The sequence below is a fragment of the Thamnophis sirtalis genome, unplaced genomic scaffold (assembly GCF_051295495.1).
Source record: "Thamnophis sirtalis isolate CommonGarterSnake01/CBP01778 unplaced genomic scaffold, rThaSir2_p1.2 scaffold_5, whole genome shotgun sequence".
Classification (NCBI taxonomy): domain Eukaryota; kingdom Metazoa; phylum Chordata; class Lepidosauria; order Squamata; family Natricidae; genus Thamnophis; species Thamnophis sirtalis.
This window is the reverse complement of record NW_028261385.1, coordinates 37,292,628-37,317,768: the sequence shown is the minus strand read 5'-3', so window position 1 is coordinate 37,317,768 and position 25,141 is coordinate 37,292,628. Positions and strand designations below refer to the sequence as shown.

At 35.2% G+C, this 25,141-nt stretch overlaps 1 protein-coding gene across 1 annotated transcript in view; it reads left to right on the top strand.

Moving 5' to 3' along the window:
• BDP1 (BDP1 general transcription factor IIIB subunit) overlaps positions 1 to 25,141 on the top strand; it is a 51,368-nt gene that overhangs the window by 9,290 nt on the left and 16,937 nt on the right. The window contains exons 6-28 of the mRNA XM_087715834.1: positions 873 to 1,006; positions 2,531 to 2,625; positions 4,785 to 4,839; positions 5,434 to 5,592; positions 6,746 to 7,027; positions 7,694 to 7,901; positions 8,201 to 8,231; positions 8,491 to 8,646; positions 9,188 to 9,261; positions 9,535 to 9,759; positions 10,880 to 11,027; positions 11,473 to 11,555; positions 11,696 to 11,954; positions 13,379 to 13,575; positions 15,165 to 15,351; positions 16,097 to 16,269; positions 18,095 to 18,293; positions 18,466 to 18,593; positions 19,556 to 19,763; positions 21,048 to 21,229; positions 21,506 to 21,722; positions 22,602 to 22,816; positions 24,213 to 24,588. Coding sequence (XP_087571960.1) covers positions 873 to 1,006; positions 2,531 to 2,625; positions 4,785 to 4,839; positions 5,434 to 5,592; positions 6,746 to 7,027; positions 7,694 to 7,901; positions 8,201 to 8,231; positions 8,491 to 8,646; positions 9,188 to 9,261; positions 9,535 to 9,759; positions 10,880 to 11,027; positions 11,473 to 11,555; positions 11,696 to 11,954; positions 13,379 to 13,575; positions 15,165 to 15,351; positions 16,097 to 16,269; positions 18,095 to 18,293; positions 18,466 to 18,593; positions 19,556 to 19,763; positions 21,048 to 21,229; positions 21,506 to 21,722; positions 22,602 to 22,816; positions 24,213 to 24,588 — 3,991 coding nt within the window. The remainder of the gene's footprint in view (positions 1 to 872; positions 1,007 to 2,530; positions 2,626 to 4,784; positions 4,840 to 5,433; positions 5,593 to 6,745; positions 7,028 to 7,693; positions 7,902 to 8,200; positions 8,232 to 8,490; positions 8,647 to 9,187; positions 9,262 to 9,534; positions 9,760 to 10,879; positions 11,028 to 11,472; positions 11,556 to 11,695; positions 11,955 to 13,378; positions 13,576 to 15,164; positions 15,352 to 16,096; positions 16,270 to 18,094; positions 18,294 to 18,465; positions 18,594 to 19,555; positions 19,764 to 21,047; positions 21,230 to 21,505; positions 21,723 to 22,601; positions 22,817 to 24,212; positions 24,589 to 25,141) is intronic.

Genomic DNA, 25,141 nt, shown 5'->3' with positions numbered 1-25,141 from the left:
TGAGTTAAGACTTTCCTCATTAGGATTGACAGTGTATAAATAAAACCAGCTATTAATTCCTGCCTTCAATTTATCCCCTTTTTCTGCTTTTCTTTTTAAGATTTATATCCTGTGACTTATATTGTAAATCCTATTGGAGTTTTGGTACTTGATTTGGAAAGATATGCAATAGGACAATTATGCATTTCCCCCCTCAAAATATTTATTATACATGTAATCATTGTCCTGTGTCTGGAGGGAGAGCTTCATAATCATCTAATTTATTTGTCATGGAAAGTTAATGTAAAGTGAAACTAAATATTAAAGAGCTGCTTTAGCAATACTGAGGGCAAAAAAAAAAACTTTCATCAATTTCTCAGTCTTTCTTGGATATTTATATATTTTGCTGTACAGGTAGTCCTCAACTTACAACCACGATTGAGCCCAACATTTATATTGTGAAAAATGTGTTGAGTTTTGTCCCATTTTATGACTTTTCTTGCCACATTAGTTAAACGAATCACTGCAATTGTTAAGTGAATCTGGCTTCCCCATTGACTTTGCTTGTCAGGAGGTTGCAAAAGGGGATCACATGACCCCAGGACGCTGCAGCCATCATAAATGTGAACCAGCATCCAAATGTATATCACATGACCATGGGGATGGCTGCAATGGTCATGTGTGAAAAATGGCCATAAGTCACTTTTTTCAGTGCCGTTGTAACTTTGAATGGTCACTAAATTATCTATTGTAAGTTGAAGACAACCTGTATTTCAACACAGGTTGCCAATTTTCTCTATTATTAGTAAGACAATTGTTCCTAAGATGACATTGCTTTTTATGGCATTTCTTAGATATATTTCTTATATTTTCTTTTTGTTGTTCCTATTTAGTTTAACTGTAGAGGTTTTAAGGACAAAAGGACAGTGTGTAGTGGAAGAAAATGATCCCATCTTTGAGCGTGGTTCCACAACAACATATTCAAGTTTCAGGAAAAGCTATTATACCAGACCATGGTCAGAAAAAGGTGTGTATAATTTAGTGCAATAGGCACAGAAGCATATTAGGGTATATAATATGCATCTTTCAGTGTGAGATATATGTGAAGGATATATCCAGTTTAATAGATATAGACTCCAAGAATATATATGAATTATATTTACTGCCTAAAAATAAGATATCAATAGAAGAATATACAGGTAACTAAAGTTTGAATTTTGGACTTGGTGCTCTCTGAGTTTGGTTTTTATTCTGCAGACATTTCATTACCTGAGTAGGTAACGTCATCAGTGCTATTCACTATGGAATTTTCTTCCTCTTTAAATATAATCGCTTGCTTTGTCAATGTTGGTGGGTGGGTGATTTTTCTCAGTGGTAGTTCCTTGATTAGGGCATTTATTTTGATTGTTGTCTGGTATCCATCCCTGCTTATATGGATGTGGCCACTGGAGGGGATGTCTTCTGTTCTTTTTTGTTTCCTTCTTATATTTTGTCTCTTTTGAATGGTGTGTACATATGTCTTATTGATACATATCGATGACTGATTTGTCTGAATGCCAAGCTTCCAGGAATCGCCCAATACCTGACCTACATTGAAATGCCTGGAATCATTGACCTCATCAATCTCTGCGTCACCGCCTACTTTCAGTTTGATGGATGCGTATATTGACAAATCAGAGGCACACCCATGGAACCACCACTCATAGGAGAAATTGCAATGTAGCATCCAGAAACTATACCTTGGGAACTACCAAGAAGAAAACATGAACATCCACATGAATATTGGCAGGCAAGCTTATGAATATAAACAGGGAGCAAACCCCACACTCACTAGCATTAATGTTGTAATATAGTTGGAGAAAAAAATGTTTGCAAGCAAACAACCGAGTTCAGAGAGCACCAAAGAATCCTCAATATCTCAGGCAGGAAATTTCCTGTATTTTTAATGCGTTATACGGAATTAGAAATAATGCATATTGAAATAATTCATCAGGTGATTTACACATGATAAACAATTGAGCAATTTTTCATAGATCAATATTAGGATTAGTGTGTGACTTTCCAGCTCTAGTTGGTGAATTTGGTGGTATATAGTTCATTTGTAAAGAGGACAAATAACTTTAAAAAATCCTTTGTGTTTAGGATATTTTAAAAGTTCAGTTATTCTTCAATTAACTGAAACCTCGAGGAATGACGAAAGTATGAGCCTCTTCAGTTCTTACTAAAATGTGCAATTCATGTAACAGATATGGTTAGTGGCTTAAAAATAGGAGATAATTCAACAGTGCATTATTTACTTCATATGCAAAAAGAACCTCAGACACCTGGATATGTCACCTTTTCTGTAGTTCTTGAAAGTGACAGACAGACTCTGGATGAAGTTCAAGTAAGGCAGATCACATAGTTTCCTAATGTGAAATACAGAACATTTTTGATAATTATGAAAAAAAATGATATTTTGATGTTTAGATTTTTCTACAATATGTTTATTGCTAAGAATGGCAATTGCTTTAACCATATTTTATCTTTTTATCTTTTTTTTTAATTACAGAAACAGACATGTTTTTCTTAGCCATAAGTATGGTAGGAACTGACTTTTCAATGATTAGTCAGCTTTTTCCTCACAGAGCAAGAACAGAAATCAAGGTAAACATTTTGAAAAAAAAATTAACAGGACCAACAAGATATTCTTTAGCTTGTGTATTTAATATTTTATGTTATCCTAAAATTAATTTACATCATTTCAATTTTATCTGTTTCTGGCGATACCAGAGAATATACCTGGCAGCCTTTTTTATTATTATTAATTACATTTCTTAGTGCTTAATAAACATCCTGTTGTCTGGGTATTTAATTTGCTTAATAATACATATTACAATACAATACAATATAATAGCAGAGTTGGAAGGGACCTTGGAGGTCTTCTAGTCCAACCCCCTGCCTAGGCAGGAAACCTATACCATTTCAGACAAATGGCTATCCAACATCTTCTTAAAGACTTCCAGTGTTGGGGCATTTACAACTTCTGGAGGCAAGCGATTCCACTGATTAATTGTTCTAACTGTCAGGAAATTTCTCCTCAGTTCTCAGTTGCTTCTCTCCTTGATTAGTTTCCACCCATTGCTTCTTGTTCTACCCTCAGGTACCTTGGAAAATAGTTTGACTCGCTCTTCTTTGTGGCAACCTCTGAGATATTGGAACACTGCTATCACGTCTCCCCTAGACCTTCTTTCTATTAAACTAGACATACCCAGTTCCTGCAACCGTTCTTCATATGTTTTAGTCTCCAGTCCCCTAATCATCTTTGTTACTCTTCTCTGCACTCTTTCTAGAGTCTCCACATCTTTTCTACATCGTGGTGACCAAAACTGAATGCAATATTCCAAGTGTGGCCTTACCAAGACATTATAAAGTGGTATTAACACTTCACGTGATCTTGATTCTATCCCTCTGTTTATGCAGCCTAGAACTGTGTTGGCTTTTTTGGCAGCTGCTACACACTGCTGGCTCATATTTAAATGGTTGTCCACTAGGACTCCAAGATCCCTTTCACAGTTACTACTGTTGAGCAAGGTACCACCTATACTGTACCTGTGCATTTCGTTTTTGTTGCCTAAATGTAGAACTTACTCTTTTCACCATTGAATTCATTTTATTAGATAGTGCCCAATGTTCAAGTTTGTCAAGATCCTTCTGTATCTTTAGCCTATCTTCTGGAGTGTTGGCTATTCCTGCCAGCTTGATGTCATCTGCAAATTTGATGAGTTCCCCATTTATTCCCTCATCCAAATCATTGATGAAGATGTTGAAGAGTACTAGGCCTAAAACAGAGTCTTGGGGTACTCCACTGCATACTTCCCTCCATGAAGATGCAGTTCTATTGAGGACTAAACGTTGAGTGCGGTTGGTCAGCCAGTTACGAATCCATCTGGTGGTGATGCTGTCTAACCCACATTCTTCTACTTTATCTAGTAGTAGCTTATGTTCTACTTTATGAAATGCCTTACTGAAGTCCAAGTAAACTATATCGACGGCATTCCTCTGGTCCACTAATTTTGTCACATTATCAAAGAATGCAATAAGATTAGTCTGGCATTACATTCTCCATCCCTTTTTTCCAACCACTGATAAAATATGTTCCATGTCTAATAATATTCTGTATCTTTTTTCTGTTTCATTTTTAATGTCAGTCTGTCCATTTCTGCACACACTAATATCTTCTTAATTATTCACCTGGTGGTGTTTCTTCATTTTTCCAGCATTATGCAAATACAATCCTCACTGCTGTCAAGTTGTGCAATATTAAATATGTATTTTCTTATCAAGTTTACCTGATATTATACCTAATAAAAATAGTTCAGGTTTAAAATCTACATGCTTTCCAATCATCTTTTCTAGCCATTTATGTATTTTTTCCAAAAAATGTTTTACTAGGCACTCTTGATGTAGATTAATTAGTTTTTGTTCTGTATTTAGGCTTCTTATTTTTACTTATCATGCTATCATCATTATTATGGCTATTATTTCTCATAGGACTAATGTCTATTTATCAGTATGTTTCATTGGATTGCAGTTTTAATCATAAATAGAGTTTTATTCTGATATTAATTCAAAGTATTAACTTTGCTTTTGTTCAGGGTAAACTTGCTTTATGGATATTAAAAATTCTGTCTCTTACCTAGAAAACATATAGAATAAAAACATACAACCTTCTCCTTTCATTCTCTGAGTAGGAATAAGTACGGATTTAAACCAATATCATTTCTCAATAAAGTAATTATCTTGTTACAACATTCTGTTTTCAGAATAAATTTAAGCGGGAAGAAAAAGCCAATGGATGGAGAATAGATAAAGCATTTAGTAAGTATTGGTATATGCTATTTTTCCGCTTTGAAAACATTTTTATGTGCATTAGTAAAAATTCATTGGACTGCATCTACACAGTATGAATCTCAGGGTGAAGGGCTTATTTCATTTCTTGAATAATGAATATAGTTTGAGTAGAACTCTGATAATTGAGAGGGATTTTTTTAAAATTCTTGTTGCAATCTTTCATGTTAGCCTTAAAATCAGATCCTTGATCTTGTAATATGAGGACTCTAGGATGAAAATGAGACCATTTTTTTCTAATATATTGGCAGGAATGGCCTCCCAACATATCATTGAACTTACCCTTAACATTTCTCAGACAGATATGCATCTAAGTACTACCGTACAATCTTCCTTCATTGTAATATTTACAAAATATTTTAATTAATTTTAAATAGTTCAAATCTTTTTAAAATCTTGACACATTAAAAGTCACACATTCATTGTTCCATGTTTTTTTTAAATAAGCAAAGACTTATTTTAATAAACAGAACTAAAGTTAATGATATAGCTACTTCACTTATTCCATTTAATAAAGTATATTTTGTATTGAGTAACTTATTGTATCATTTCTTTTTTGGACAGAAGAAAAAAGGCCTTTTGACTTCAGTTTTTTTACGAAACTCCTTGAGAAGGTCCTGGAAAATGAGAGGAAGAAGAAAGATAAAGATGCTGCAAATCAGCAACAAAAAGAAAAAAATCCCAATAAGAGAAATACACCAAGAACTCAGAAAAAGCGAAAAGGTAATTTTAATAATACTTAAAATGCTTGGCAAAGTCATGAATATCTCCCCTTCGTTATATGGCATTCTGTTGTTTCTATACAAGGACAGTAGTTGTAGGACACTTGAACATAATCTGATTTTTGTGTGACTGTACGTTTGAATCATTCTTGATTCTTGGCTATTGCCTAGATAAGTCCTTGCATTTTTATTGATCAAAGCAGAATATTAATTCTACTTCAACAATCCTGATAGTTTTTAGTGAAATATTTTGTATATAATACCAGACAACCTGTGACCCAGGTTATCATTTCAGAGATATTCTTTACCTCAACAGAAAAACAGATTGATCATGGATGGGCAAAAATATCAGAGGGAATGACTTTTAATTTCGTATTAGCTTCCTCATTGAGTTTCCTTGGGTGAAGCTGGCAACCAATGTCAAAAACCTTCTTTCCATTTCTCCTTCCCTCCCTCCTCTTTCCTTTCCTTTCCCTTCCTTTTCCAGCAGGCAGTTAATTAGCTGCTGCCAGGTGGAGAAGGGAGTGAGGGAGTAAATGAGTGGTTGGCATAGTGCATAGGGACTGGATGATTTCTTCATTGTCTTTCTTCCTGAAATTTTCCCACAGGCAAAACTTTTGCTAATAAGGAGATAGCAAAGAGCGTAGGAGTGTCAGCAATCACATAAGTTCCTCCCCCATATGAGACAGTTTGTGGGAAACTATCAGGGAATGTTGAAAAGGAGCATCACTTGACTGCTACTGACAGCATGGTGGTAGTGTTAAAGTGGCAAAAAAATAATTTAAAAAATCCCCAAATTTAATTCCTTCCAGAGTGATGGGTTTTGGCATTCAGTAAGTTAGTCCATTTAGGGGATCTTTGTTGACAAAGTTTTGCTTTATGATGCAATGTTTTACCTAATTGAAGATTTCAAAGTACCAAACACATGCAAAGAGCTGTAGTACTGTATAGATATATAACCTTGACAAAGATGAAGGAAATGTCTGTATAACTAAAACAATTAGCAATTCTGTGACTGACATTAGGAGAGCAGAAGATGCTGTGAGTTTATAAGGAGCAACAAATGGAATTTCTCCATATTGTTCATGCTGTTTGAACAAGTTTATTTTTCATTATTTGGAATACCTTTGCTTAATTATTGCATACTTTGATAGATAAAATTGTAAATGGACAGTCCAACCATGGTCCAGATGAACATCAGGATGGTAGAAGTTCTGACATGGAAATAGAAGTAGATGCCGAAACAGCGGAAAAGGAGAATGAAGAATCTCCTAGCATTTTGGAACAGGCAAAAGAGCAAACAGTTATTGAATCAGCAGTAACCAAAAAGAAAAGGAAAAGAAAGAAAAAAGATTCTGAACAGGAGACAGACAATCTTCTTGAAGAAAGAAATATTCCAACAGAAATGATGGAAGAAAAAACGACTAGAAAGAAAAGTAAGCTTTTGAAATGCTATTGTTATACCACTGAGATATTATGTCTTGATTTTGCTAATTTCTGAACTTTAATTCTTTTATTAAAGAATTATTAAAGTTATTATCTAATAACTTTTATTCCACTGGTACAAATCCTTCCTGGACAAATTTTTACTTGGAATGCTGCCATTAGTGGAAAGCGCCTAATTTCTTCCCTCTCTCCCATTTTTGTACAACATCCTGTGTGCCATTTTCCTTTGTGGTGTACAGGTCCTCCAGAAGTCTCCTAAATATTTGGGAAGAAGGCATGAGAGGGAAATGTTCTGTTCTGCTATCAGCATTAACTCTTACTTTTATCTGGAAGATGATGATTACTTGTGAATTAAAAAAAAACACAATAACAAACACAAATGGAAAAATACAATAAACATTCCATTGAGACTTATTTACATGGGAAGAACCTGGCAGAAGTAGAGAGTTTGATTCACCTACAGTACTAAACCATAATGTCACTGATCGTTTTTTGTATAAAGTGTTATGTGAGGAGGCAGGCCAATACACAACAAAGCAGTCTTCAATTTCATTCAGAGAAAATGATTACAGTACTGTGAATATAACTAAGTATGGATAGGTTTAACAGTTATGGCCAGTTCGAAGGATTTTTAATGTATGACAATCTGTTCTTAGGAAAAAATATATTGGGTAATGATGAGATAAGTGGCATTCGGGAAGATGGTGATGAACTGGAAGTCCCAAACAGAACCATCCCTGATGAAACTCTTATCATGGATAAAGAAGAACCACCATGCTGTATTAGGTTAACTGAAGAAGCAGGAAAAGATCATAGGTATAAATTATATATACGTTTTATACTGTATCAAAGCAATCTTGCAAAGCACAGCACATATTTATAACTTTCTTTATAAGACACTCTCTTGTGTGGCTTAATTTTAAATGTTTCTTGTGTAATTTAAGAAACAACAATATATTCAGATTCAGTTCAGTAAATTATGCTGTTTTCAGCATGTTGATAAAGCTGTATATGAACTTTAATCTTGTTAGAATTTAGGAATGTTGAAAACTACTTTTTATTTGGTTGAGGAGAAATCTGTTGTGCGTCTAATAAACAATGAATTGACAATTGTGCACTATGAACAAATTTTCCTCTGATAACTTTTTCTCTAACTATGACAGTCTGATTATTTTAGATAAAGTTTTTTTCCCTGTGAGTTTTTATTTTTACCTGCACTTTGAAAAGTGATGACTTTTTCCTTTCTCTTTTTACTATGACTATATAGAACCGGTTTGTACATTAGTAAGGACTTAAAAATGGGAGTATTGCTCACTGAACAATATAGTGCCACTCTGCTTGCTTGAATAATTTTTAGGATAAGTCTGTTTTGTAGCTTACACATTATACAAAGAGAGAAATGCCATTAGTTCTTCATAAGTTAAAATAATAAAAAAGAAATATATATGTATTGCTTGCATATTATAATATTTTAAATATTCAAAAAAGTAAACCAGGACAAGAGGATGTTTCATCAGTTACTTCTGAGCACCATGTTGAGCAACATTCGGTGTCTCAAATGACTCCAAAAGAAAATATAGAAGATTTTGAGAGGTCCACTGAAGCCCAGGTAAAATAGTTCTTAGCTTTTCTCTGTTAAAGCTTGCTAATTCTCTTTATTTTGAGGAATATCTATATTAAATCTACACTACAAAAATGTCATTTTAAAGACTTGTGCTCCATTCCAGCAAAGTCAGTGAGCCCAAAAATTTGAATATTGATATTGGTTTTGACAAGGGCTCTTTGTGTTCGGAGGTAGAAAGTGGGAAAGCTTTGGACCTGCATTTACTGTATAGGTATATTGCCAAATTCTTGGTATTTTTGGCTGCAATATGATTGGACTAGGATTGATTAAAAATGTCCCATTGCTAATTAGACAGTAGATTCTCCACTTATTTCACTTTCTTTCAACCTTTTATTTTTCTTTTTACTCTTTTTTCATACATAGACCTGGCTCATACATTGCATCATACTTGTTCATTTGTTATTTAGTGTATGTTAGTGTATGAGTCCTTGTGGTTGATGAATCAGAGTTGATTGTTAAATGCAAGATATAAATAAATCAATTGTGTATTTCATAAGGAGATCATGCTACTTTGATTGCTTTGCAGAATGAAGAAGCTGTAAGAGATAATCTGGATAAAAATCAGAATGTGGCATCACAAAAACCTTGTGAAGAAAACATGTGAGTAAAAGTTGTTCTTCTTCCCAGAACCAAAGGAGAACTTTTCTCCAACATGAAGTGGGATAGAATGGCTTCCAAACAAGTCTGAAGTTCTTTGTTTTCTCTATGGCAGTTTAAGAATCAGGGCAATTTGTGAGATGGCAAAAGGGTGGGATCAGTTATTTGAAGAAAAATGTGTATGTAGGCACTTTCCTAATAACTTTTTCTTATTCTGGTTAAGTTTTCAGAGACTGTGTTTTACGTGCAAAATGGATATTTCCAATTTATTTGCAGGGAAACAGATAGGACAATTCCTGAAAAGCCCACACAGGAGGTACAGCTGCAGAACTTTGAATCAGACTTAAGAGGAGCATCTGAAAAAATAGAACCTGTAGCATCTAACCCATTAATTGATAAAGTTTCTTCTGAGTCACTTGTAGAAAATAAAGCTGCTTCCATTTCTGGATCTGCTACAGAAGAAACATGCAATGCAAGCAGTGATGTCATAAGAGTAACAGAGTAAGTAATTTATTACGGTGTGTTGCACAGTTAGCATTTACCATATTTTTCAGCGTATAAGACGCACTGGAGTATTAGACAACCAAGATTTTGAAGAGGCAAATTTAATAAAAAAGTTTTTGCACTCTGCCGACCTCTCAAAAATGGCCCATTTTTCACAAAAATGGACCCATTGTTGTCAACAAAAAGGGCATGCATAGCCTTTAGGAAGCTTATAGACTGCTCCTGGGGACTATGGCATCAAAACGAGCAAAAACCAGCCCGTTTTTCACTCATTTTTGCCCTCCCCCGCCCCCAGGACCATTCTGGAAGCCTCCTAAAGGCTATACATGGTCATTTTGGTGAAGGGGCGGGATTTTAGGGGGCCAAAAATGTTGTATTCAGTGTATAAGATGCACCCAGATTTTCATCCTCCTTTTTGAGGGGAAAAAGCATCTTATACTCCGAAAAATATGTTAGCATTTAGATTACCGTATTTTTCAGACTATAAGACGCACCATGATTTTGAAGAGGTAATTTTTTTAAAAAAAGTTTTTGCACTCTGCAGGATTCCCAAACCCTCTGCACACCTCACTTTATGCAAAAAAAAGGGGGGGCATGCAGAGCTTTGGGAGGCTGTTAGAGTGCTCCTGGGGGCTACCCTCCCCCAAATGAGCAAAAAAAGGCACATTTTTTTGCAAAAAAGGGCATAAAGAGGCTTTGGGAGGCTTGTAGAGTACTCTTGGAGGCTGGGAGTTTTTTGCTCGTTTTTGCCCTCCCCAGTCCTCAGGAGCACTTTGCAAGCCTCCCAAAGCCTCTGCACGTCCATTTTTGCAAAGGGGGCGGGATTTCGGTAAGCCAAAAATGCTGTATTCAGTATATAAGATTTTCACCCTCTTTTTTGAGGGAAAAAGGTGCGTCTTATACTCTGAAAAACACGATAGATTTGGCATTTTTATCCGCCTATTCAGTCCTTACCAAGGACATGATAGGCAGTTGTTTGATGTAGTAGAGATATTGTTGTAGGATGTAAGCTATTCTTAGTAATGCTGCCTTTTGAAATTGATGGATGGTGATTTATCTAAATGTTCCATTTCATCTAAATCAGTCTAGGATTTTTTTTACTCTTTTTTTCCTGTAGAGAGAGTCCAAAAGCTTTTGCAGGAAAGATGGAAGTGAGAAGTCGATGGATGAGACCTAAACCTAATATCGGTAAAGTGTCTGGCAGAAAAGATACATCTGGTCAAGGCGAGCTCAGGAAGTCTGGATCGAATAGTGCAGGCGAGAAGGTATTCATTAGTTTGGATTTATATGTGTTACCTGAGGAACTGAAAGCTTTCAATTATCTCTCTTGCATAAAATTATTTTATAACTCACCTTATCATTTCATAGCACACTGAACAGGATTGTATAGTTAAATTTGAATCAGTGTAGAGTGTGGTGATCAGCAGTTTTTGCTTGAATGTATGTGAATGTTGAGTTAGAAGTTATGGAATGCGTTGAAAAGTCTCAGCTGCCAATGTCATGTTTGATTGCTTTGTGAATGTTCACTAGTCATTTTCCAAAATGTACGACATGTATTTGAGATGAGGGAAAATTAATATTCTTAATATACCAGATAATTAGAATATAAATTTGAAATCTAGTAAAATAAAGTGTTTCTAAATTTAATTTGATGAGAGTGATTTGTTTTGAAAAGGTACAGCCATTTATTTTTTAATGATTAATTCTCAGGAAATTGAGCAGAATGATGCACCCCACATCATCACAGCTGAGGTTACTGAAACACATTGCCAGGGCTTGGATGCAGAATCTGCGTAAGTATGCGGAGAAGAACTCAGAATTTGGGCAAGGATTTTCTTCCTTATTCACTAATAATAATAGGAGTAGAAATGATTGCCACCTCTAGGCATTACTTCATTTTATTATTGCCTTTTCATGGTTGATTTTTTTTTAGGAATAAGAACCAATCCACCTCACAAGAAAGTAAGCAAACTGTTCTCAAACCTGCACCATTAGCAAGGGGACGATTTCAGAGACCAAAACCAAATTTAGGAAGAATTACTAGAAGGCAAGAACTACCTGAAAGAAGCACTGAGGCAGAAAAAAAACCAAGCGAAGCAGGGACTGAATTAGCAAGTGAAGCAATAATCACTGAAAAGACTGTGATACATACTGAATATAATGAATGTCAACTTCTAAATAAGAATACCACTGTAAGTATGATGTATGTAAAACAATAACTTTCAAAGGCTGAATAAATTAAGTATCAACTTATAAACATTTCCTTGAAATATGTATTGTTTAAGATACCAGTGCCTTCAATGAATTAATTTGAGTTTCTTCTTAAACCATGGTATGGTTTCTCTGTATTTAAGACATGTGCTATACAATGATAGTTTAGTCTACTCTAATAAGTCCGCCTGTTCAGCTTAGGTACCTATTACAGTTAGTCCTTGACTTTCGACCACAGTTGAACCAAAATTTTCTATTGTTAAGTAAGGCAGTTGTTAAATGAGTTTTGCCCCATTTTACAACCTTTTTGCCATAGTTGTTAAGTGAATCAGTGCTGGTGTTAGGTGAATCATGCAGTCATTAAGCAAATCTGAGTTCCCCCATTCGCCAGCTAGGATGGTTACAAATACAGTGATCACAATTATCACGGGATAGTGCAACTGTTATAAATAGATGCCAGTTGCAAGTGCTCCAATTTTGGCCGTGTGACCATGGGGATGCTGCAAGCCACAGCCAACACATCATGGCCAACTCACTGTGGGACAATTGCTGCAGAACAATTCAACACTGTATTATTAATCATTTTATTCAGTTACTTTTATTGGCAATCACATATTCATCAAAATTATTGTAACTCTTGTATTTCTGGATTGATTTCTTTATTTTATTATTATTGGCGATGGTTCCATTGAAATTAATTTAACTTTTGTGTTTGTTCAATTCTCCTATGGCAAGTTGTGGCAAGTTGGTCCCAGTGAGTTTGCTGTGGTGAATTGAGCATGGCAAATTGTCCCATTCCGGCAGCAATATTCATAAGTGTGAAAAACAGTCATAGGTCACTTTTTTCAATGCCATTGTGACTTTAAATGGTCACTAAATGAATAGATATAAGTTGAGGACTACCTGTTTGTGAAGCATATACTGATATATTAAAAGCAACTCCTATAGATTGACCAAACTCTTCGATTATTACAACTGAAATTTAGAATCCTGGGAAGAGGTTAAACTGAATAGCCTTTATATATTCTGACAATCCTACTCTCTACTTTTGCAGTGGATATAAAAACTTAATTTGTATATGTTGGATTTATTTCTCTTACGTCAGCATTACTATGACTGTGTTATATGTTTTTGAACAGCATTAAGTTCATAATTGAAGAATTCCTTACCACCAGCAGTTCAGTACAACAATAATTTGGGAATCTGAATACCTCTGATAAAGAATTTTCCTTTTGCTGCTATTTCATTGTCTTTTAAAAAAAATGAAATACAGTACTCTGTTATCTAATATGTGAATTAATGACTTTTAAAAACTTTGCATTCTCCCCTGGGCAAACTAGCCTTATTCTAGCTGATCATTTTTCTCTATAAAGTCTTATACCTCACAGATTTATTCTTTTTCTAGGATGCAACAGCTCATGAAGCTGACACACCGCAGTGTGAGACATTAGAAAAAAGAATGGTTGTCAGCAATGAGAAAGTAGATGAAGCACATTCAAACCAATCTCCTGTGAAGAACCCTATAGAGTCTGAAAGTTATACACTACAAAATGTCTCTTTGTCACTTGATATTACAAAGGATGTGGTAAATCCTGCCAGCAGGTAGGCATATTTTATTTTAAAAATTGAGAACAAACACCTAAAAAACCCTTTTCATGGGGAAATGCATAATATCTATCTTTATGACATAGCCCATATATAGCACGGGGCTGGCATTAGGGGTTCTCTCTATCAGCTTCAAACTGAGGCTCAGACCTCTATACACATAAATTGTTATCCTGTCTTTGGCTTAATTTTGTAGAAGACTACATAACTCAGCTAGCTACATGTTCATTGCCTCAAGAAAATAACTTTAACCCAATAGTGGATCATCCATGGCAGTGCAGAAACTGTAGGCATATTTTGTATATTATCCATGCTAGCACAGAGGAATCTGCAGCAGGGAGGTCAAAATGGTTAACGATATCAAAACTGTGCCCCTTTTTAATGTGTGCAGTATTGCCTACTTATAAAAGAGGCCTAGACACTACCATGTATTTGCACTTGCCATCTTGATTTTACGACCGATTCTGCTGTAGTTTAATTTCTCAGTATTTTCTTCCTGCCCCTCTGAGTTAATGGATATATGGCTGGCCTCTTAATGGCATTAGGATACAGCTGTGAACAATTACATAATACTTCTTTCTAGAGCAGGACCTGCTGGTTCCCACTTGTGATTCTCAGTTCTTAACACTCTCAATGTTGTATTTCAGCTCCCATCAACCTCACATAATGGTAAATGGGAATTGCAACCCAACAAAAAAAAGGAGGCCTACCCTTGTTATAGTGCATGAATTATTTATCCATGTTGGCTATATAGTGACTAATGATGAGCTTAAATAATGGAAATGCTCTACATAATATTTCAGGTACCAAAAGATTCAGATTGAATAAAATTACTAACAATCTCCTATTCCTGCTACAAAGAGTTTAGGATCTCTCCTATACCAATTCAAATCCAATTATATTTCTAAACTAGGATAAATATATCCTATATCCTTATTCTAAGTAGCAGAGGCTCCAAGGCAGGAGTCCCTCTAGAGTCTAGACTTACCTGAAGAGCACATTATTTTTTGTCATCTTAAAGCTACAGGTCACTTTTGGTGGCTTATTGAGAGAGATACTCTAAAAGTGTTACAGAGGTTCAGTATTAAGTAGTGGAATCTGTCAGAATAAAAACTACATTTGATTTATATTTAATGTTAAAAAATGTGTTCATTCTCCAATTACAAATACAACAATTACTAATTTTGTTGCATTCAAAAGTACAGTTTGAAGCAATTTTGAATCAAAAGCTGAACCCCAGAGTTTATGAAAGTGGTGTGTAATTTTAAGCTTCATTTGATATTTTTTTTAACCAAAGATGCCTTAGCAGTGTTTTGCCTCCATAATCTTCTCAGAATTAGTTTCAAGCTGCATAGGAACATTTTGGAGATTTATTAGAATCTTAACAAATTAATTGCAACTTTTGTACGTCTGAAAATCATCATAATTCTTTTTAATAAATTAGATATTATAGTGGGCACTCCTATCTAAATGTTAATTTATATAATTTTTAAAATGTCAAGGCCTAAAATCTCCATGAACACAAAAATTATCTTTTTCCAAATTATAATAGTTATAGGTTGATTTTTTTCCCCTTTGTTAATCAGCGATTTCAGTCTTCAGGAAGAAAAAAAAGATAATACTGTTGAAATAGAACATTCATTGGAGAGTTCGCAATCAAGATGTAAGAAGAACTTAGAAAATGCATCAAAGAAAGAGGAATTGTTAAACACACTACAACCCCAATTGGATATTGCAGAAAAGAGTGAATGTAGTGAGACAGCTAATCTAAGTGTAAGATTATTTTAACTTTGTATTTTGTTGCTTGTAATTAATGCAACTTGTTTTATTTATTTTGTTAAATTTATAAGCCACCCATTTGGAATAATTTTAAGGATATGTAAAAGGATTTAAGTTTAAGGATTTGTAATTTTGTGTTTATGTTTGTTGGTATTTGTGTGCATTTCACAAAATATCCTGGCTCAGAAGAGCCAGTTTTTTTAAAGCTTTCTTAAAAAATAGCAGATTGGGATTATGTAGACTTCGGAGAGAATGTCCCAAAGATCAGAACCAGCAACAGAAGACACGTAGTTCTGAGGACCCATAGGATACATTGCTTAGTTGATTGGACATAGAGCATGCCAATTCTGTCAGTTCATATAGGAAAATCAGAAATGATTAAAGAGTGGCAATTCTGTTAGTAACCAGGCCCTAACTCATGAAGGGCTTTATAGATGACAGCTTTTTGAAGTGCAATTGGAAGCCAACTGGTAAATAGAACATTTTTTAAAATGGTGATGATGGACAAACTGGTGCCCAACATGGATCTATGCAAAGTGTCATCTACCTATGACTTTGGTGTCAGTTAGGTTTTTTTTTTAATGTCAAATGTTACACATGTCAGTGTGTGGAGAACTAAAAAATATTTTCTAATCGCTTTTCCTGAGTTTTGTTCCTTGTGTGTTGAACTATTTTGCAATTTCAGAATTTTAAGTGCTTGCATCATGCATTAATTTTGGAATAATTTGATATATTCTAGGAAGCAGTAACATCTAAAGCCTTATCAACTTCAGAGGAATGTACTACCAATGCTGAAGAGGAGGTTGCAACAAATGAAACTCATTTGTCTCTCCAGAATCTTCCAGGACTTAAGAATGATGCATCAAATGAGATTTCACTGGAACCTGATACCCAGAAAAAAGAATTAGTTGGGTAAGGATACTGTAGTTTTTAAGACTCTTGATGTGAACTTCTTTTGTAAACAATTTAGGCTTATGACTTACTTGCAGCCAAGACTATAAAGGGGGTAGTCAGAACATTGTTAGAAAGGGTAAGGCCTAACCTAACCCCCCCTTTTTTTGGAAGGTGAGTGAAATTGATAAGATTAAAAGGGAAAATGTAGTCATTACATAACCCCACACCTACCTTTTTGTGTTTTTCTGACTAGTTTAACAGTTGATCTAAGAGCCTTACATTCTCTTTTTGGTCAACCCAAAATGTTTGGGTTGAACAAAAGGAATGGGTGTGAGGGGAAGGAATATTCTGGGAGCTGTCAAAAGGTTGTTGATTCCCCCCCCCCCTTGCTATTGGAAGCTTGGAGACAGCATAGCAATAATACAACGATTTTACTAAAAAGTATTTTTTAGCACTTTTTCATTTGGATATGGGTAATGTTTTTACAATTTAAAATAAGTGGGTGAGGCAATCATAGATAAGAAAATGATCTATCCTTATTGGCCTTTGCGACAAAGGTTTTGGAAATGTAACCATGGCTATACCCAAGTTGCCACAAAAAAAGAGATGTAGAGACAAAAGCACCACTAATGCATGAAGAATGGTGTTTTATGGTTTGAGACAGGTTTCGTTTCTGTGAGTGCCAGATCCTGGTTCTCCTTAATTTCTGGTTGAAATTGATTTATCAGACACCTTATTAAATCAACCTGGCTAAAAAATAAAAAACCTAATAACAAGCTCTACTCCTTTGGATTTTATTTGGAAAGTCTTGTCCTTTAGGATTTCAAAATGCCAAGAAATAACAATATACCTGGGATATTGATTTTCAGATGGGTTTAAGCCTATTATCCAACTCTGCAATATATGGATTCTTCTCAAATGGGCAGGTGCCATCATTATATCTTTCTTGAATTCTAATTTGGAAAGTTTGTGGACTTTCACCTTGGCCAAGTTGGATGTACTAACTTCTACAGTTCTCTGGTGGCAATATAAAAACATCTGTTTTCAGTGGTGTTACATAAGTACAAACACAAGATGGAGATGGTTCTATGGAATCTCTAAGCTGAATGCTCCTTTGTTGCTCTCTTGGGAAGCAAGGAAGATCTACATTTATCCCATTTTAAAGAACTTCCCTAGTAGAGAGCACAATATCTGTCTCTTGCTGCTTTTATCTGACCAGGATTCTGATGCATCTATCCAGGTTGCCTGATTTTGTGCCATCACTCGTATCTGTCCTATCTACAATGGACGTTTAGTACAAATTTTGGTGATTGCCACTGTTATTTTTACTCCTGTTACTACAATAACACATTTTATGTAATTTTATTAAATTTATTAATAATTACAGGTCTGTATATTTAGTGTTGCACTCTCTGGCACAAAGATCCTAATAAAGGTTTGGTTCGATTTCAACATAACTCTTACACGAGTAGCATATTTTTAGGGTCGCACCAAATCTGAACAAAGTCACTGCTTACTGAATCTAATGAGATGTTGTGCTTCAACAAATTCCAAAACATTTTTTCTAAAGCATTTTCAAAGCATCAGCCCTACTATGTGTGCTTTGTTTAAATCCAAACTGAAGATTAGATGAGAATTAAGTACAATAATGACTAGAAAATAAATACAATTTACTATTCTATTAGATATCAGCATGCCAGTTAAAAATCAATACAAAAATGGACATATGTTTCCTTACATTGCCTTATCCTGTTTAGTGATCATATGGTTATTATCTATTAGAAATTCTGTCAGTAATACTTTTGGTTAATTGCTGTGTCTTCTCATTTTGATTTTCCTCTAGCAAACAGAAGTCACTGGAAGAAAGCAAGCAGAGTGATACTCGATCCTCACCATTTCTCAGAGGCAGGTTCCAGAGACCTAAACCTAACTTAGGAGGAACAATTGGAAGGAAAGAAAAGAGATCCCTGGAAGGAAATGGATTAACAACCATTGGAAATCTGGAACTACAAACATCTGAACCTACCAAAACTCCATCAACGGTATTAAGTCAAAGAAAATTTGGTTTAGGTTGTTTGTATTTTCTGTAGAAATCTTGAATGTTTGGAATCCAATATAAATGGGGTTTCTGTATTGCCACAATTATTCCTTGATATTCAGCATATCACTGCTGAAACTGTTTCTCAGTTTAAGATTGAAACTTTTAACTTTCAGACTCAGATCAACGCTAAAGTATTATCTGATGAAAATTTGGAGATTAGACTAGAAAACTCCGAGAAAGTAATTCAGAAAGACTCTTCAGTGCCTAGTACTTGTCAGAATAGTTCCAATCTACGTCTCAGGTATGTTCTCAAATGTGACTTTTGTTTTATGATCTATGCTAGTAAACCTAAATATATAATTAAAATAATTAAATGTTGCTTTTATGAATTTACACTTTTAAAAAATATGGCACTCTTGCTTCCCAACCATGTGGTGTTTTCATGTGCAAATATTTTTTCTTTCCTTTTCTGACCTTCATGAACAATTTACAAGATCACTGAAGTGGAATAGAAAGTGATAGAAACCCTTTAGTGATTAGAAACAAACACATGGAGAAGGAAAACAGAAAAAGGGGGCATATTTTAGGAGATGGGGCTGTGGAACTATACATATGAATCATATACCAGACCGATAACATTTTAGGATTTGTTAATTTTGTACATTCCTACACATACGCTAGTTTGGAAGTTTGAAATTTGCCTTTCAGTTTTGGATTTAGCTTGTTGGATCAGTTATTCTCTTTCTCTTTGAGAAAGGCAAGCAGGGAATGGTTGTATTTTGTTTGGTAGACTACCTTATTTAATCTTCCCCAGGGTAATAGCTGAAGAGAAAAATATTTTATTATTTCAGAATAAAACACTGAAGGCAAGTGTTCATAATTAATTATTCCTCAACAATAAAAACTCTCCTTGGTTTTAGTACCTAACATCATACCCTGCATTCACATAGCATGCTGTAAAGTAATGATTTTTTTTATCAAGCTACTATCCTGCTACAATCATGGTATTCTTGGTAGCTCACACAAATAAGAATATATAATAAAATATAACCGATACAGTGAATGTCATTGGGCCCCAAAGTCTCATAGAAAAGCAGAAATAGAGTTCATCTTCAGTTATTTTGAAGAAGAGTTTCTAATGAACATTTGACAAGTAGGCAAGCAGAAGAAAGAATTCTTAAGAATAAATTTCCTAACAACATACAAATGCCTGTTTTAAATATCTGTTAACTCAATTTGGTGCTTTCCATCTTTGGTTGATAGAGAGAAATCCAATTTCCAAGGGGATAAGTCATCTACAATCAAGCCTGCTCAGTTGATAAGAGGGCGATTCCAGAGAGCCAAATTTAATGTTGGAAGGACCAATTGCAAAAAGGAAGTACCTGTGTCAGAAGACATTAGTGTTCCAATTGTGGAAGAAGTAAAAGAGATGGAGATTAGCAAGAAAGATGATCTATATCTAATTTCAGAGGTTAGCTATCTACTCAATTTATTGAAACTTTTTCAGAACTATTTAACAAATATTTATTTACCGTATTTTTCGGAGTATAAGACACACCTTTTTCTCTCAGAAATGAGGTTGAAAATTTGGGTGTGTCTTATACACTGAATACAGCATTTTTTTGCCTCCTGAAACCCCGCTCCTTCACCAAAATGTAGGAAGCTTTTAAAGAGCTCCTGGGGACTGGTGGGGGGGAAATTAGCAAAAAATGGCCCATTTTTTGCTCCCCCCCCCCCGGAGCACTCTGCAAGCTCCCTTAAGGCTATTCATGCCTTTTTGGCGGACGGGGGGGGGGGGAACAGCCCGTTTTGGGGAGGTTTGCAGAGTGCAAAAACTTTTTTAAAAATTTTCCTCTTCAAAACCTTGCTGCGTCTTATACTCCAGTCCGTCTTATACTCCAAAAAATACGATATATTCTGTCCTGTGCTTTTGTTTGTCCATCTTATCTGATGAAGAAGCAGGTATATTGAAAATGCAGCTGCTAGAGTTTTAATAGCGTGCGTGTGTGTATAATGTATGTATATGTGTATGTATGTATGTGTGTGTGTATGTATGTATGTATGTATATAAATACTGATAAAAACAGGATATACTTTTATCTTTAATCTTTATTAAATATTTGATATATTTAAGATATTTATTATAAAATAAAATATAAAGCATGGTAAAGCAAAATAGTACATTTGAAATTAACTAGAGTAAAGATTTGAAAATCTTCCCTGGTTCAGCCAATAGTGCTAAATATAGTTCATCAGAAGATGGTGTAGAGTGGTATAGGGTTTCCTGCCCAGGCAGGAGGTTGGACTACAAGACCTCCAAAGTCCCTTTCAACTCTGTTATTCTATTCTCTACGAGATGAAAGCTTTCGTGCACCTTGTTGCTATTGGGTAGTGGAATTGTGAGCCTGTATGGAGACCACAGTTTAAGTCTCACTAAACCATAAATTATTGTGATTTCCAGATGCAACCATGGCTGTCCCACATCTCATAAAAAGAAATCATGCAGCTAATGTTTGAGTTTCAATTAAAATATTCTTATATTTTTAGTAAAATAAAAATTAGACATCACTAAGTACATCATTGTTGTTACAATATCTTACCAATTTACATAGGATATAAACTAGAAATCTGGAGAAATCATGTCAACTATCACAATAGGAAATATCAATATTCTAAATTCTGAATTTTAATTTGAAAGTGTTTTAGTTGTGCTCTGATAAATAATTGGCATGTACAAATTTTCTTCAACATCAAGGATGAAGTCATTGTCCAGGCATCCCCAGGTAATTTAGATAGAAAAGAAGGATCAGAATCTATTGAAAGCTCATCAAAAACTTGGACTGATCAGAAGAAACATCCTTCTGATAAATCACTGGAATGTGGTCTTCTGAAAAACCAAGATGCCATTAAAAGAAAAAAATCGGATGCTTTTGAAAGGTAAAACAGTTTTCAATAAATACCATAAATGAAAACTCTCCTGTGATCCTAGTACAAACTTTATTTTCTGTATAATATGGCATAATATTTTCATTAGTTTTCTACTCCAAATTTTTGTTGCTTTTTCCTTGTCTGTCTTTTTTGAATCGACTGAATGAACTTGACTGTTTTTTCATTTGTGAAAAAAAGTATGATTTAAGCAACAAATAGTTGTAAATATGTTTTCAGTTTTAAAACCGGTATGATCTCAATGGTTTTGCTTACTTTTGTTTTTAGTGATACTTGTGACCCTCAAGAAATACATCATTCAGAAAACAAAAATACAGCCCAGCTCATGATCGATCACCTGCAGAAGGAAAAGCCAAATGTGGCACAAGTTCCTAAAAATGCAGAATTCTCCTTAGAAAGAGAAAATAGCAAAGAAGATACAGGAAGAGATGCAGAATGTGATACCTCGTATGGCAGCAAATTTGGAAAAACAGCTCAGTTAATGGTAAGCATAGTTTAATCATCCTAAATCATCACTTGATTAATGTTTTTTATGAGTACTGCATTTGCCAATACAAAATACTTGTTGAATCTTTATTTCCTTAGAAACTGAGAGCAGCTCATGAGCAGATTTCATACAAGAAATATTATAAAAATTGTATTTAAATACCATACATATATACATATGTGCATGGAGTATATTTAAGTAAAATACATACTGGATTATACTGATTTTCTGGTATTAGTGGAACGCACTTCTATTTTTCTGATTTCCTTTTACAAATCATTTTCCTTGTATATAGATGCAGCCTTCCTTACTGCAATTGATTTTAAGGGCTGTAAAATTGCAGAAGGCGGCAGCAGCAGAAAATATGCTGTGCGATGCAGCCCACTGAAAGGTTCCAATGATGTTCCTTAAGACTATTTGAAAAAATAAATAGATACAGGGAGTCATAAACGTACGACCATAATTGAATCCAAAACTTATGTTGCTGAGTAAGACATTTGTTAAGTGAGTTTTGCCTCATTTTACAACTTTTCTTGCCACAGTTGTTAAGTGAATCACTGCAGTTGTTAATAACCTGGTTGTTAAATGAATCTGGCTTCCCCATTGCCTTTGCTTGTCAGAAGGTTGCAAAAGCTGTTCACATGATCAGGGACCACTGCAACTGTCATAAATAAGAACCAGTTGCCAAGCATCCAAACCTTGGTCACGTGACCACGAGAATGCTACAATGGTCATAAGTGTGAAAAGCGGTCATAAGTCACTTTTTCCAGTGCTGATGTAATGTCAAACGATCACTAAATGAATTGTTGTGAGTTAAGGACTTTCTGCATAGATAAGTGCCCCGATTAACCTGGCATGTGTTTCTACTCTTTCCAGGGCAGCCCAGTACATTTGATGGAATCTGCATCAACTTCTGAATCAAGGAAAGAAAAAAAATGTACAGAAAGCATCGAATTAGTTTCCTCAACAAGAAGTAGGCACGCTGGGATACATGGTTCATCAGACCAGCCTTCGGAGAATGAAACTCAAATTAAAAAAGAAATCCCTAAGCTGCTTTCTGCCCAAGAGAAAGAAGTAGAAAACTTAAAAGGGTAAAAGTACACCTTGAGCAGTGTTTTGTCCTGTGTGGGGATGAGAGGGCTCTAAAGCATTCAGGATCAGATTTTAAGGAAGGTGTCTTATAGTCAGAAAGACTGTAAGAAGAACAATAGAAAATTCAAAACAAGTCCTATAACAGCTGAAAGAGAGCAAAAGTTGACCCAGGAAATATGGACACACACACGAGAGGAATTTGCTATAGCAATAGCACTTAGACTTATATACCGCTTCACAGAGCTTTATAGCCCTCTCTAAGCTGTTTACAGAGTTAGCTTATTGTCCCCAACAATCTTGGTCCTCATTTTATCCACCTCGAAAGAATGAAAAGCTGCATCAACCTTGAGCCTGGTGAGATTCGATCTGCCAAACTGCTGGTGGCCAGTGATCAGCAGAAGTAGCCTGCAGTACTACACTCTAACCCACTGTGCCACCGCGGCTCTTAGGTTTCACAGTACAAAGGCAAACAGACAAACACTGCTTTCAACTCCAAATACCTCTCAGAGTTTTATACTGTTGTAATTTATTGGTTCTTACTCAGTTGATTCTTACCCGACCTGATCAAAGCAAGTCTAGGTGTAATAAGGGCTCAATTCAGTTATTATTCATTGTGGTTATTCATTAAATGCTTGCAAACCAATACCTGAATATATCTTTACCTTAAGAACATAAGAATAGCTCTTCTGGATCAAAAGCCCATCTTAGTCCAGGACAAGTATCTGTATTTATTTTTACTTATGTATTCATTGATTTTGGTGTCTACTGACTTCAGAATGACATGGATGCTTCTGTTCAGTATGACTATAGATGCTTCTGTGGTACTTGCAAGCTGAAGATGGAGGCAAACTCCTGCCATTATTTTTCTGCAACTGGTATATGTAGACATTTTGCCCTCAATCCAAACATTGAAATTTCAAGACAAATAGTACTTGATACCCCTGTCCTCCATAAATGTATCAAATATCTTTCAAAATCACCCATATTATTGACCATCACCTTGATCTGTCATAACAAATGTTACAGGTTAATTATGGTCAATTATGGGTTTAAAAAATAGCCTGCTCTAAATACTTTCTTTATCCACTTCCTCTGTGCCAGATATTTTAATATGTTTTGATTATGTCCCGCATCCTTCTAGTCACTTTTCCTTTGAGCTATTTAACATGTGCCTGTTCATGTCAATTGGGTAGTTGCATTTTTCAGTCTAGAAAACACATTTATACATTTATACATAAGAATTCTTAAAAATCTATTTTAGTAACTCGAATGCTAAAAGAAAACCTAGATACCTATTATCTTGTATTTTTGATGTTTTAAAAATTACTTTAGAACTATTTGCTTTTGTTCCTTTTTTGTCAGTCCTATTAATTAAAGCATCTCTTTATGATCTAGAAAGCCACCAGGAAGAACATTAAAGCAGAGGAACAAAAACTGTGATTCAAAAACAGCTTCCACTTCTGAATATGAAAATGACCATGGTAGAAAAATGAAGCACCAACAAAAAGTTAAACAACATGTCATCAAAGGCAGAAATTTAAAACCAGCCCCTCGTAAAAAATCACGAAGTGGAAATTCTAAAGTTAATTTGGTAACCCTTAGAGCTTCTTCACAAGAGGAGGATGAGGAGGATGAGGAGGATGAACTTGAATCAGAATATGAAGTTGAAATTTTTTCACCAGAAGAAGTAAATAAAGCTCCTGTATTTGTTCCTAAAGGGCTTCGATCTCCAAATCCTGTTCCTATGCACATTGAGGAAACAATGGAAGAGGTATATTGGAAATACCAACTAAAAATGCTCAATTAATGCATCTCATTAGTCTTTTTGTGCCATAGATTCCTTTTAGAGTCAGGTGAAACTTGATAAGACCTTTCTCAGGTAAATGATAGTTAAAAATTGGTGAAGAAAAGTTGAGCCTGCAGTTTTGGTTATAAGTCATTATGGGTGTTAAGCGAGACATCCACCCAACTAGCTCAGTCACCAACAACAATCTCAAGTCTCTCCATTGTGGTCATCAAGCGACTACAATGCAGGAATACTTTTGATGGGGAGGTTGCCACTCAGTACCCACACACATGCAGAAATTTGCTGTGGGTTGTAAGACAGCATGTGGGCCTCCTCTATTCCCCCTCCCTCCTATGCCCAGAAGGCCCAGCAGTGTGCAGGCCTCTTATCTCTTTTCCCACTTCCAAGAGGCCTAGCCTTCTTCCTGCCTTGCCAGACTTAGCTTTCCCTTTCCCTGCAGCTGCTGACAGGCATGGCCAGCCAATACAAAACTCAGCTAGAAAGTTGGGCAAGGCAATCTTCCTCAAGCCTGGAAAGC